The 15455-nt window shown below is 40.6% G+C and overlaps 1 protein-coding gene across 4 annotated transcripts in view; it reads left to right on the top strand.

The window, feature by feature from the left end:
• brsk2a (BR serine/threonine kinase 2a) overlaps positions 1–15455 on the top strand; it is a 126775-nt gene that overhangs the window by 100689 nt on the left and 10631 nt on the right. For 3 of the 4 annotated variants that reach the window (XM_088377635.1, XM_088377636.1, XM_088377637.1), the window contains exons 10-14: positions 5520–5551; positions 6869–7033; positions 8267–8364; positions 9700–9850; positions 15349–15409. In XM_088377635.1, coding sequence (XP_088233761.1) covers positions 5520–5551; positions 6869–7033; positions 8267–8364; positions 9700–9850; positions 15349–15409 — 507 coding nt within the window. Of the gene's footprint in view, positions 1–5519; positions 5552–6868; positions 7034–8266; positions 8365–9699; positions 9851–10766; positions 10833–15348; positions 15410–15455 lie in introns of all 4 variants that reach the window. The other variant, XM_088377638.1, reaches the window with a different exon arrangement.

The following is a 15455-nucleotide window of genomic DNA, read 5'->3' as shown; positions in this document are numbered from 1 at the left end:
TGGTCATGTCAGCCGCTTGTCGCTAGGCAGACTTCACTGGGGTCACTCACAAATGCACAATAGACAATTCTAGACAATTTATTGATCTCATCAATTTTACAATTGATTCTGGGTTATAAAATGCAAAGTATGAAGAAGGCAAATTGTGTCAATTGGTGGATTGCGACCAGTCAAATCTTGGAACAGCCATTTTAATAACATGAGCAAGGGTGCCTAAAACATTTGACTGTAAAATGGAAGTGCAGTAATTAGCAGTACATTTGGTGCCCGGTTGTCCGTAATTGTGCTCCTGGCATTCAGTAATTTCCTGATATTTGGATGCTTCGATATTGTTTGGAATAAGCAATTCGACGTCATCATTCTGTGATCATGCATTGGCTCTCATTTTTGCATTCATGCAAACATGAACAAAACTGCTCATTTTCAGGAGTGCCACAAAAATCATTGAGGGCCATTTAATGGTGTGTGTGTGTGATCTGGTTGTAAAATGAGAAACATCAAAGGCTTGGCTTCTTTTGTATGCTGTGTGGATATTAGAAGTTTTATTTTGTGTTGTCTTTGCTAGACAAGGACAAGTCGCCTTGAGGACCCTTTAGTTATGTCAGCAAGTCTTCAACAAAGTGCTGCGTGTTGGCTAAGCCACTGAGAGAGAATATGCTACCTGTCCCCCCTCCCACCTCAAATCTCTCGTGCAAGAGAGGTCAAAACAGCTTCAGGGATGTGGTGTGACCTCACGGAAAGTCAAATAGCCCGATTCGATGAAGGGCTCTTGCTCTTCTGTTCTTAGTGCACCATCTATGATGGGAAGCAGTCGGAATGATGATGTTGACTTTCATAGTAGAATCAAACTGACAGGGCGTCAAGAAAAAAACTATCGCTGTGCTCCATGCTCAGGTCACACCACTGTAATGCCGAAACAATTCTTAAATGAAAGAATCAATCAGCGGGTGGCCTGGGTCCTTTTGCCCCCCCCCCGTACCCCTGTTATAATAGTTTTGCATAAAGAGATATTTTTGTATTATACTACAGTATATAATTGTTTGCTCAGTCAGTCAGTCAGTCAGTCAGTCAGTCAGTCAGTCAGTCAGTCACTCACTCACTCACTCACTCACTCACTCACTCACTCACTCACTCACTCACTCACTCACTCACTCACTCACTCACTCACTCACTCACTCACTCTCTTTGCTTCCCTTGTGTGTCGCTCATCCTCAGTCCCAGTTGTGCCATGTTAGTGTGGCATCGCTTCACTAATGTACAAATGCACCTTGATTTTCTCTGTCCATGGTTCTGATTTGGTTGCTGGTTTTATGCGCTGCAGCTTCTCTATCTCCAAAGCAAGTGTCTCTCTGTATATTTCTCTCCCTTCTGTCTCTTGTTTCATAGCTTTCCAGCAGATAGCAGTGGTAAAAAAAAAAAGTGTTGTTAACCAGGCAAACTAAATTTTGAACTGCTCTCTCTCTCATGCCATTGTCCCCCCTCTTACTTTTCTCTCACCCAAAATGATAATGCAATATCAGAGAAAGAGACACAAGTCTTTCCTCACACTAAAAAGCTTATATTATCATATATTAAACTGGAGCTCATATGAGGCTATAATTAACATAGATTACATTTTTTAAGTGCACAGAAACGTATTTCGCGTTCAACCAAACCATGCAATTTCTTCTAACAAAAGTCAGCTGATGTCAAACTACAACTTATATACAAAAATACATTGACCAATCATTACAGGAGCAATTTGGGCCTTCTCAGTCTGCCTCCGCTTCTTGTTGTTAACCTCCCTCTCCAGTAGACCTTAGTGCTTTCGGTCACATTGCAGCGCAACGTATTACTAGCCTTAAACCCGTATCTCATTGAGCGGTGAAGGTACGAATGTTTTTTTTTTTTCTTTCTAAATTTGATGGCGACTATAACAACTCTTTGCAACAATTAAATCTGTTTGCTAATGCGTGGCAAATATATTTGCAAGAACCCTACGAAAAACAAGATTCACTACTTTCGCCAAGCGTTCAGCGCTCAGTGAAATCCGCGCTTTAGGACGTGCGACACTAAATTGCCCGTATACTTTGAACATTCATGAAATTAGCAATATTCATAGGAAGGGTGCACTGTACATTAGCTGCAAATGGCCAATATTGTCCTACTGCTGGGAGAACATAGGAATGGTGAGGTGCTCTAATGCTATACTCGCGTTGTGTACCTTGCCTTAAGACTCTGAGCTAAATGAAAGCTTTCGTGTGTCTAACAGGTGCAGCTGTTCTCATCTTCCTTTGTCAGACAGCATGCAATCGCTCGCTAATCAACAGTCTATGCGGGCGAGTTTATTATATCAAAGAGCAGTTCATCATGTCAGAGCCTCACGGGGCCAGCCATTTCTGTGGCTAGAATAGAAATATGACTGACTATTCAGTGATCTTTTTGTTGTGAACTCAAACCGCTTATTATTTTTAACCTGTGTGTCTTTTTAAAGACTCATTAACCACTCTTGCCTTTCTGTCTAATTCAGGGCTCATCAAAGTTATTCATATTGATGTGTCAGCAAAGGTTTCCCGCTGCTCAAATCCACCCTCATGTTTCTCACTCAGCCCCACTAAATACTCGTTAGATAAAGATAAAGCACAAGCATGGATATGTACATTTTTAAATTAGCTCCTTAAGGTCTTGACTTTGGATAAAAAGTATTTGGCAGGCCTATGGAAATTTTAACTGGTTATTGGAGCAATGCTAGTCTGCCTCCCAAATCCAGCCTAGTCTGACATCTTCCCTTATTCTGTCTGCCCGAATGCATTTGAATGGAATCTTTTTAGGTGGTGTAATACATGTAAAATGAAAATATCGATTTGGCTACAGTTTGCTGTTAGAAGTGTACTAAATCTATGCACGTGTGTCTGTCTGCTTTTATTTGTGTACATTGACTATACAAGTTCATCTTTTTTTTCTTTTATCACGCAAATCATTTTCTCACTTATAGCCCATCTTCACTTATCCAAAGTATCACGGCTGCGAGGTGTACAACAGAAATGGACCTATAGATTATATATTGGACTATGAAACAGAATTATCGGACGATGTGTAGTAAGCACCTAGGTTTTATATTATACAGAGAAAATGTAATTCAAAACAATTCTAAAGAACGTGGTAGCCCTCGGCATCTATCAGTGTTGCATTCAACTGGTGCAAAATCTTCATTCTTCTGTGACTTGTGCCGTATGAAACTCAAAGCACATTTCATAATTCATTTCCAATTAGAAAATGGTATTTATTTGTATTTATTGTATTTATTTAGATAATCAATTCAATAAATTTATTCCTCACAAGCATTAAATGTAGCAAACCACAAGCCACCAACTGGCGCATAGCTCACTTCACCTACCAAGGCTGCAAAGCACCCACCCGTGTGTTGCCTCTGAACAGCAGCCGAGCAGCTGGTACCTGACTTTAAACCAACTGCACTGAGTAGCGAACATGCTCACATAAATGTCATGTTTAATGTAAGACACCAACAGAATGGACAACTACACACTTGGCACTATGCTTCTTTCATTCCGCCCATGACCACCTCGTGATTCTGGTGCCCACACTAAATTGTGTGGCAAATCTGGCATGTGGTAAAAGTTGGCATGGAACAAGCTGATTGTGATGACACCTTTATTTACTGTGTAGTTTCCAGGGCATGCGGACAACCTCGGAACATGAATATGACATGGCCTGCTCCATCGGCCACTTACTCGGACATTGTTGCAAATTAAAACAAAAAACAAGGCTCAAAGTGTATGGATTTATATTAGGCAAATTGGCACCAAACTAATTCTGATACAGATAATTTTGACCTACTTAGTGTGGGATCCAGTCACTCATGCCTTTACGTGTACGTGCAGATAATGTTTTTTCCTCAAATTGCTCACAGGCATTTGAAGTTATAATTACACAATATATAAAGTAGCAGAACCCCAGCAATTCATAGACTTGGAGGGTCAAAGTTAGGGAATCATGTTTAAAACATGCCAGATTATTGTAATCCACAATCCTTGTCTCGTAAATGAAAAATGTTCTTGCTTTCCCAAAATAGTTTGTTTTCTGGTGTCATTGGTCATGTTGTTGTTTGGTGCCTTTCTTTCATGTAGTTTATCTTTCCCGTGTTAAATAGCCTAGTAGTGATCACCCTGTCATTGGTTGCTGATCAGTCCAGTGTTGCCACTCACCTTAAATCAACTGGGATAGATTTTAGATTCCAACTAAGATAAGTGGTATGCAAAATGGATGGAGGCTTTCTTTTTTGGGAATAACAGATTAACATTGCCATTGTTCACAGTATGAAATTGTTTTCCTGATGACTTTGAAAATATCATGATTGAAGAGTAGTTTGTGTAATAGCAGACCTGCACACACTCTTAAAGGCAGCTGACAATACACCATGCCAAGTAAACATACAAGGATGCACACTTTGCACGGCCAGTGGTGTAGCACAGTAACATTCCTCCATTAAAAGTGTCTGAAATTGGTGCTGTCACATCCACTAACTGAAGGATGAGAAATTGCACTTCAAACCACGTCTCCTTCAGCCCGTATGTGATATTGCTTCTTAGCCTGAAGCCTTTCAATAAAAGTGGGAAAGAGTAGGTCACGTTTCTTGCTTGTATCCGACTGTCACGGTGTCTGTCAATACGTTAACCAATGTGGTGACCTCTGTGGAAGCAGTCGAGCCACAGGTATCTCAGCTCCGCCTTTGTAGCAATATTACATGGAGGCAAAGCAGAGGTTGCGCCTCTGGGATGGTGGAATCATCAAGAAACTGATGGAGGCACACGGTCGAGAGAATGCCTATGAATGAATGGCAATAATTAGAGCTGCTATGTGTGGTTCCTCAGCAGCAAATGGAAATCCCAGCAGATACATTGATCTAGTGGCCAGCACGGTCATTTGGGCAGACATCTGCTTTTGTTGCCTTCTCACTGGCACTTTCTCTCTGGTTCTGGACGTCGGCCTGAATAAAAGACCTCATTGATAGTATTGGCGTGGAAGCATATTAAAATTGTGATGAGAAAGAATGTGCGTGAGCTGCAAAGGGAATGAGGACTGGACGATCCCTTGACACCTGCGGGGCTTGTCCAGGTCAGCAGTGTGTATGAAGGAGATAATATTCTGTTTATAGCTCAGAGTTATCATCTTTCTCTCTCTCTCTCTTCAGCGTGCCAGCCAGCACGTTCTCACCCTCATTCCCCTTTTGTTTTTCATTCTTCCATTGGCACTATTAATATTTGAGAGCCTCATTTTTGCCTTGCACATTTCAATCATCCTTTATACGAACCAATCACATTTCTGTTAGTACGCAGAGCTTATTGAGGTCATACAGCATTCACCTTAATTTGATTTTCTTTCATGGTTTACCCAATAGTCGCCCTCTTGATTTTGTTTGGATGTGAAGAAAACAAATTCAATTGAAAGGTTACTTTAAAAGAAAGTCATTGCACATTAGATTCTCATTTGCCGTCTGTCTCTTTTTTTCTGCTTTACAGTTAGAAAAGATCCAGAAGCATACATGGTACATGTAAGTATCTTCTCATTTTTACTCCCCACTACTCCACTACTGAGGTTGTTGCCCCGGGAGTAGCAATTATGTGACATAAGGCATGTACAGCAGACTACATTGGAGCAGGCCATGACTCCCCTCTTGGGGTTGTGGGGCTAAGTTGGTGGTGCTAGAAAAAGGATACAGAGAAAATGCAAGCAGCGGGGGAGGGAAAGCAGCTGCTTAGAGTGCAGAAGGGGCAGGTGTTCACTCACTTTAAGTTTTACAACACCTGGTTGGGCCCGCTTGAAACAAATTTGCAGTGTTTGCAGCAGTGTAAGGTGCCATCTCTTTTGTTGATAAAAGAAACACTGCCAGAGTTTTTAATCAAATTGCCTTGCTCTTGTTGGGCAAGCAAAGATGAATTATGGTGGACGGGATAAGCACTATAGAAGACCGAAGGGATAGATGGCTTGTGAGTTATTGTCTCTGTCAGAGAAATTTCATGCAATCACAGAGCGACTCGTGGCGTTATGGCTCAGTGGTAGCGTGTTTGTCTCCCAACTTGAAGGTTGTGGTTTTAATCCTCAAAACATGTCAGTGTCCTTGAGCAAGACACTAAACCCCAATTTGCTCCCCAGCCTCGCACTAGTGTATCATCCCAATTTCGTTGTGTCGCAGTTGTACAATTGACAATAAAGGCATTATTTTTCCTCTTTAGTCAAACAACAGAAGAAAATTAGTCCTAAATGCAAATCAACAGAGCACTTAACTCTTTGCACAATTGTGTCCGACGAAACTAACTCTTCACAAGCCAAAAGTGGTGCTAAATGGTAATGATGGCAAATGAAACTTCAAGATGATTCATGAACCCATTGTTGTGTTTACTTAGACCACCACCCTCACTTTAAACCTACATTCCCATCTAAAGCAGCCAAAAAATACAATAATTGGTTCATGAAGCTTCATTTTGCCATCACTACTAAATGGAGCGCTCATTTCCACAATGGGCACCATTTACACTATGGCTTGCAAACTCATAGCTCAGCTCTCCATAATATTGACTAAGGGGAAAAATATTCACCAGATGATGCAACACGGTGAAAATGCAAAATTCTATTGGGGTCATAGGAAAGTCAAGATGAGTTAAAGGCACTTGAATGTCCACATTTGCTTATCCGTGGATTGTGGTATTAATCTCAATCTAACAATTTATGTAGAACTATAACGCTTAGTTTTGTCAAGCAGTCTTAACGTAAAAAGATGACAATGCTCATTTTTGTCACAGTCAGAGGTATGTCCAATATTCGACCAAGTTCTAGAGATGCTCCACTTCATCTCATTGTGCCTTCTCAGAGGGGGCAAGAACGAGCCCGAGCCAGAGCAGCCGGTGCCGCGGAAGGTGACCATACGCAGCCTCCCATCTGCAGACGACATCGACCCTGACGTCCTGGACAGCATGCACTCTCTGGGTTGCTTCAGGGACAAGAACAAACTGCTGAAAGACCTCCTCTCGGATGAGTGAGTGCACTTTCAAACCTTAATACAGCAGAAGGGGAATTAAAGGGCAGCCAGAAATTGACAAGGATAGGGTGATGGGATATGATTTTTTTTTAAATATATGTATCAACACCAACATGCAAGCAAATTTCTCAAGTTTTTAAGTGCAATATGAATATGATTGAACCTGTAGATCGATGTGACTTGCCAATACTCTAAATCCAGGTTGGCTATTTTCAAGCATAAATAGCGCTTTTCGTCTCAAGTACTTTATGCTGAGCAAATATCACTGCTGCAACAGAGGTCATAATACGTTGTCATCACATCAATCCCATTGTCCTCAGAATAGCTCAGTCTATTTACCTTATTGTCATCTATCAGCAAAACAAGTTTGCATCGCTCGTAATAGAAGGTGCTTGCTGAATTCACGTGATAACGGATTGAAGTCTTTGTTGCACAGTGTCATGCTTCAATCCATTATCACTTCATTAGCCTGCATGACACCGCTTTCATACTATGGGATATGCCTCCCTCTCTCTCTCGTTACACAGATATACCAAACAACAGTGATGAGAAAACTTCAGTTTTGTCTGGAGTGCACAAATATAACACTCATTGTTTTTTCGTAATGCAATTTCTCCACTGGTTAAATTAATCAAAATGATTGCTTTAAAAGTCTTGACCCATCAAAAAATACAGACCATGACACAATGAATACAAAAGGAACATTACAATCGACCTTTTCCTAATGTCCACCTTCCCAGGCAAACACAGTAATAATGCAGGACAAGGGGAAAATGTGCTGTCTGCATTCTTTGCCTCTGCTTCATTTGAGCTGAAAGTGCAGGTCCTCTTCTTTTTGCCTCCTGCTGCTCTGCAGTCTGCCTTTATTATAGAAGGCCAAACTCTTACTGCTTTACATTTCAAAAAACATGGGCCAGAGGCAAAAAAGATATCTGATGTTCCGAATGACTGAAAAAGATACTTAGACAATATTTGTACACTTTCATACACTTGCAAGCCAACTCTGTCCTGTTATATATGTGCACAACATTATATGATGATATTTTACCAATCAACTTTTATTTTAGAAATCAACACATTTTGACAGGAGAGATACAACATACATACATGCTATATAGTATATATAAGTACATATTGTATATATCACAGGGGCTTCAGTTCTATTTTGAATTTAATGTACGGCAACATCTTGTAATATGAAACTGTCTCTTTCATCTACATTTTTATCAGTGACAACCAAGAAAAGATGATCTACTTCCTGTTGTTCGACCGTAAAGAGAGGTACCCCAGTCAAGAGGACCAGAATCTTCCCCCTCGCAATGAAATCGGTGAGACCTGAACAAAAGACAAAAAGTGATGACAAGTAATGCAACTGAGCAGTCAATAAATAATAGCATAGCCAGAGAAAATAATCATTTGTTTCAACAATTTCATTCCATGACAATAAATTTAGGTTACTTTCCATCCGTTACTTGTCATTAGAAGAAGATTATTGCTTCGCCTACAACTTTTGAATTCTCCTGGTGTACAGTCTGACACACTTGTCATCCTCCTTCTGAAGAAATTGGATCGGTTTCCCACAGTGGTGAATTGGCTCAACAATAGATATTGTTTTGTTTATTTATTCCTTACCAGCAGACATGCTCTGGATACACATTGGTGCAAGAGAAAAACTTTTAAATAGGGCAGGTGTTTTTTTTCCTTTGGAAAACTTACTGGCACAGATCTCATCAAGAAAAAGAAACCAACACACATCACGTTTCCTGCGTCAATACATGTCGCTGTTATTTTGGGGGCTGTAGTCAAATCTTCCTTACAATTTCAATGTCTGTGTCAATCTGAATCCTCTTTTAACTGGTAGTCTGAAATGAGAACGTTGCACCACTAACATATGCATATAGTGTAAACAGCTGTCCATTATATAAGGTATAGTAAATGTATGTCCAGGCACATACACATATTTTGATCATCTGTCTCTTGCACTTGCAACGTGCTCTCTCGGCAGGTTCAGCAACACTGCTCTGTCCATTCGCTTACAGTACATAGAATATAAAAAACAATGAGCAAACCGATAGCTGAATCAGTTTCAAAAGAATTGGTGAATATGTTAGTCCCTCACCTCTGATATTGCTCTGCTTAGTTGTTTTGTTTCTATCCATTCAACAATACCAATACAACAATATTTGATTAGTAACCGGGAGAACATTTATTTTGTAATACACTTAAATGCAAAATAAAATTGTATCCAATTATTCAGTGGAATAATCGCCTGAATAATAGATTAAAAAATATTCCATTGTTAAAGCCCTCATCCATTCTCATATATATGATATAAATATTTATACATGATATGAATATTATTCTAATTATTATATTGCATGCTCAATGGCACATAATGGAAATGTGAGCCCGGGAGAGAAAATGATTTAAAAAAAACAAAAAAAAACCCTCACATTTGAGCTCATTATGGACATCGAAGCTCTTTGTTGTAAGATTGTGACATTTTGATGAATACAGCCTCCTTATTGAATGTGGTACAGCGATCATTACTTCAAGGTCTGGGAGGAAAGCAATACTTGTCACCATTAGTGAGGGTTAATGCAATTAGCACTAAATATAACTTCAGCGTTGAGAACTACAAGGGCCTCGCGTTTGTCACACAGATCCTCCAAAGAAACGGGTCGACTCTCCCATGTTGAATCGACACGGCAAACGGAGACCAGAGAGGAAGTCCATGGAAGTCCTCAGTGTCACAGACGGAGGCTCACCAGTGCCAGCCAGGCGGGCCATCGACATGACACAGCATGGACAACGGTATGCATTTCATGTGACACAAGATAAATTCAATTTGATTCCATACAATATAATTCAGTTCAATTCAAAAACTTTGTTCTCTAGCAGCACTTAAAATAAATGCAGTCAATAATTAATGCAACAAATCAGTGATCCAGATTATCACTGACCCTTGAGGATTAGAGACAATCCAGAAGGACACTGAGCGCTTTATCGTCACCTCAGAGTACAAACCACCTCCAACTCCTTTCACCTGGCCGCACATGTGCATGAGGAGGCGCGCTTACATCCCTGACCTGGCTTTCTCACTCATCTTAATTCGTCTCAACGGGCTGCCATCAACAATTACAAGTTTATTTGTTTGTTTGTCGTTGTCACGCGTGTGTATTTGACTGACATCAAAATTGCATTCACCAGGGACATCCAATCAGTACGTTCGCACTGCAGTCATGTTGCCAGGGATCTTTTTATACCCTTTCATCCAGATGACTGATTCTGGTGTGAAGATGTGCGATTGCATGCGTTTCTTTTCTTTTACACAGCCATGAATCGTATCCAAATTTTGCCACTTACGAGCAAACCATTGCAATTGTATCGCTAGAACCGTGCAGTGAGAACCGAGGTGTTAGGATTTGAAAAGGTATCTGAGGTGATGTTTAACGTCGCAGAGGTCTTCATTGTTTCTTTGTTTTTCTTCAAAGAGCTCTGTTCATTTTTTTTTTTTTTGACACGTTTCTTGTCAACACTCTCCTGGTTGCACCTGGCAAATGATATCCTGACAGTCTTTTTGTGTTTGTGACAAAACTCTGATTTGGGTGCATCCTGATGTGTGTCTTTGTGTTTGTGTTGGGCTAAAGCTCTCTGGGCAGAGCAAGTTTAGCAAACACCTCACCATTAGTTTGACAGTCTGCCCGCTCTGTCTCCTGTCTGTCTGTAGTAAGTCAGTATACAGTAAAAGCTTGGATATTCCCGGCGCCAGGAAAAAATGCAGCAAAGAAGAAAGGTATTCACGCTCTCCCTTCCTTTTTGCTTTTGCTCCCTAACCTAAGGTAGATGTCTATGGACGGAGAACGATGCAGAAGTGGGCTCTTTAATAGGTGGATTTGTTTGAATGTGTGTGGGTGTGTTGTATTTAATTTATTGATACAATCTTAAATTAAAAAATAAATTAGGTTCTAACAATTTAGGGCCAAAAAATAGTGAATTTGAAAGTTAAAGTTCTTTTTCCTTTTGAAGATGTGCGAGGCAGAGCTTCCGTATCCATCTCCAACCTTTCCCCCTCTTTTGGTATGAACTTAATTAGTCTCTTTTGAATGCATTAATAATCAGTTCCTCCCGTGCTGTGCCCCACTTTCTCTTGAGATGCCGAGGGTTCCTTCTACTTTGGAAAGCGGAGCTTGAGCCATAACCCTACAAAGCAAAGGCGGCGGATTTAAAATCTATTTGCACATCTTATTTCAGCCAGCAATATATCATCACACCACACATTTCTGCTCGATGCCAGTGACGTTTTTTGACAGCCCAGAAGATGGACTGTGAGTTAGCGTGATCAGCCTAATGACAGAGTGCTGCTTTACAGGGGAACCGACTTGAATGCAGAGCCAGCTAGTCATATAATATAGCCGCACTATAGAGATTTGTGAACTCATCCCAATGTCAGATCTATTAATAACTCCTCACTCGGGCAGTTTGGCAACAAGTGCACATCAAGAATTCATCCCACACCTCTTTAAACTTCCATCCACAAGACACTTTGGAAGGATTAGAGCCATTCCGGCAGCTCCCACCTTTTAAGATGCCCATCTTTGAATTCTATGTTAAGATTCATCTTCTTGTCTCATCCCCTCTGCTCCACTCCATCATCCCTTCAGGGCATTCAAGTCTTTATTTTACGGTTTTGCAAGTTTTGGCATTGTCTTCCTCTGCTGTATTTCTTCTGCCTTTACATCAGATATAGTAAAGGAAAACAGTTTACCTTTATGTTGATAATCCACGACATTCCATACCAGGTCAAGTGTTAAGTTAGTGGTCATGTCACGTACAGTTACGTGTCATTGTCAAAAGTATTGGGAGGCAAAATTGACTCCTACAGGGAGGCAGGACTTTCTACCACTTTTTTTTCTTTTTATTTTAAATTGTCTCTGTTCTCCTAAATACATGCAAGCATCCCTTGGTTGAATTTGTTTTTTTGCACTGGGACAAGCAAGCCAGAACAAAAAAGCCTCCCCTAAGCTGTTTCCACGAAGTTAAAATCATACATCATGTGCAACATGCCTTGGTAAAAGGACAAATTAAGATTTGCAATGAGCTACGAGCTTTAGTCCAATTCAAATTGTTTAGGGGTTAATAGGAAATGTTTATGTTAACTCTATATTATTCACCCAAAGAAGCTCAACTGCATCTTTCCTCCATCTACTTTAATTTTGTTTTCCTTTGTATTTTACTTAGTATAAATGTCAACAGTGGGCTCCTCACTAGATTTTTATATCCCCAGTCTGTCTCACTCACTCACTCACTCACTCACTCACTCACTCACTCACTCACTCACTCACTCACTCACTCACTCACTCACTCACTCACTCACTCACTCACTCACTCACTCACTCACTCACTCTCTTTGCTTCCCTTGTGTGTCGCTCATCCTCAGTCCCAGTTGTGCCATGTTAGTGTGGCATCGCTTCACTAATGTACAAATGCAGCTTGATTTTCTCTGTCCATGGTTCTGATTTGGTTGCTGGTTTTATGCGCTGCAGCTTCTCTATCTCCAAAGCAAGTGTCTCTCTGTATATTTCTCTCCCTTCTGTCTCTTGTTTCATAGCTTTCCAGCAGATAGCAGTGGTAAAAAAAAAAAAGTGTTGTTAACCAGGCAAACTAAATTTTGAACTGTTCCAGCCTTTTTATTCCATGAACTCAGCCAACCTCAGCAGATTGATAAAACGTAGAGGGAGCATTCAAGGTGTACTGGACAGAATGACTTGTATTGGCAGGATGAATTTACATCAGGGTGAAACACAGGGGAGAGTGTTCATTTAAAATCTTCCCAGCGTGCAAGGAGAAATGAAAGCTGGTTAATGATATGGAAATGAAACATGAAAAAGTGCAATAGTGAGTCATAGCTTTTTTTTTTTTTTTTCACTGACCGGCTCCCATCGCTTGATGGGGTTTAAATGAGTTAGGTCAGTGGAGCAATTTTAAGTCTTAACTTTGATGCTAATCATGGACTCTAAGTGTTTAAGGTACTCAAAGAAAGAATCTTTATGACAGAACTTGTCGGGGAAAGCTGCAGGGGTCTTATTGCATCTTCAAACTTGAGGAGCTGAGCTATGGATATTAATTTAGTGCTTCTTCAGGGAGTATTGCTCGCCCCGGGAAAGGAAACGACTTTAAATAGTGCGCTGATTGATATGGCTATCTACTTCACAGAGAGGAGACACTTCTGAAATAGAGTCAAAAGAAGAGGAACGTTCAGTCTGATTGTGTTTGGGCTTTGGTGTGGTTACTCCTGGCACCATAAGTTGTATCAGTTTCATTTTATTTCAGTAAATTCAGTTCTCAGATCTGTCTGTATTATTTCATCCTACACAATCTCTCATTGGAACCTGCTGAGTGTTTTGGATGGAGCTCAGACAAAGCCTGTGGTCACACACTCCGGGACATAGGCCTTTGTTGCAAACTATTGTTTGGAATAGGAAGAGCAGTGCATTGGTGGGTTTGATGAAAGAATGAGCTTACTTAAATCGGCGTGGGCCTTCTGAAGTGTCTTTCTTTCTTAAAAAACTAAACCATTCATTCTTCAGCAGTCCATTACTGTATTGTGTGACCACATTAATTGGCACTGCTATACAGGAAGTTTTTTTCTCAATAAAAAATGGAGCCCATGAATGAATGGGTGGTTTTGAATTTGATCAATATGGCCTTGGAAAAGGTAGATTTACTTAGTGAAAGCTTAATCCTGTAGAACTTCCTATATGTAATCAGATTTAAATTTGAACTCTGATTCAAACTATTTTTTTTATATAGTTCGCCTTAAATGTGTTTTCTAAGCAAATTTCTCAGAAACTTGAACACCAGACTTGCTTACATGTAAACATTCCAATGTATGATTACAGAATAATTTAGTTTTGTGTGCTTGTGTTTACACTAAACAGCCAACAACAGTTAGTCATTGTCATTTTGTAGCAAGGGTGCCTTACTGTGCAGCAGCATTGCCATCTGTATTATTAGCTCTATAGACCTGCTGGTCCAACACTAACAGATGCAGAGTATGTCCAACAATATGCTCGTAATAGGCCGAGGAGACCGAGTGTATCTGTGTTGTCATGAGGTGCAATTGGCAATGTGAGCATGTCTCCGTGAACCGCGGGCTCTCAATTCAACTGTCTGGTCAGCTGCTCTCTCAAACAAGTCTTAGCTCATTTGTTCTCACCCACCATTATGGTGGGCAATCACCACGGAGATATTTATAAAAATAACTTGTGAGTGGGAGTGCTATCTTTCCGCTGTAGCAGTTACTCTTTTTTATTTTTATGTCTAAGGAGGAAGATACTATTTCTTCACACACGATTTAAAACCTTCCCGGGTTGACATAAACCCCAACTCACACTTTTTTGTGGCAGTGTCTGCCTATTGTACATTTTGTTTTCTTTTGTTTTTATTTCTTACCATGTAAGTAAGCATTTGGTTCCATTTTTGGAAACAACAAGATTGATCCAACATATGGGAGCAGCATCATTCTCCATTACTACACCAGTCTTCTTAGATCTCAGGGGAAAACTCACATTTTATCATTTCCTTTTGTTTTTGAGAGGCGTGGTCCACATGTTCGCAAATTCATTAGCGCTTGAGTGGGAAAAGAAGAGCGAGCGGTTGTAAAATCAATGACAAAAACAAGCAGTGTTGTGACAGTCAGCAGCTGGCGTTGACAGGCACTTTGTGCGTGTTGTCTCGTGTGTACGTATGTGTGGTGTGCGTGATGGAGACAGATCATCCTCTGATTGTTCAATTTGGGGCTCGCCTCGCCTCACAATTTTATTGACGACATCTGCATGGAAATGGAAAATGAATGGCATGACACCAAATGCCCCACTTTATTTCCCTCCTCAAGATATCGGCTACTGATGCGGTGCAAACAGACTTAAAAGTCACCATGTTTTATTTATTAGCAAAGTGTAGACTGAGTAACACCAACAACAAAAAAAGGCTAATTTAAATGCTAATGTTTAGGAACGTGCTGAGAGATTTCCAGGTGAGTGTGCAGTCAAATCAACACGTTTGACATTGCTGCGAGTCACTGCTAAATATTGTCTGCTAACAAATGAGGTCATGCACTGTGCGCTGTAGTGTTCCTACTACTCCTCCTCTTCGTAGTCGCTCGCTGTGTGCTTGGCGTGATGGTGCCAGATGCTCTAGTGCTAGCCGATCCAACATTTGACCTCCAAGCTTGTGACCTACGCCTTTTTCTAACAGCTTCACATGTTCAGCCCACAACTGACTTTTTCCTTTGCGTGTTTGGTCCACAGGTCACGGTCTATTAGTGGAGCCTCCTCAGGCCTCACCACCAGCCCGCTCAGCAGCCCACGGGTAAGTCAAGACCTTCTATACCCTTACAACTACACGCAGGTATGTG

This window comes from Syngnathus floridae, chromosome 6 (genome assembly GCF_059516105.1).
Source record: "Syngnathus floridae isolate MCC-2025c chromosome 6, RoL_Sflo_1.0, whole genome shotgun sequence".
Lineage (NCBI taxonomy): Eukaryota > Metazoa > Chordata > Actinopteri > Syngnathiformes > Syngnathidae > Syngnathus > Syngnathus floridae.
This window is presented reverse-complemented; position numbering and strand designations above follow the sequence as displayed.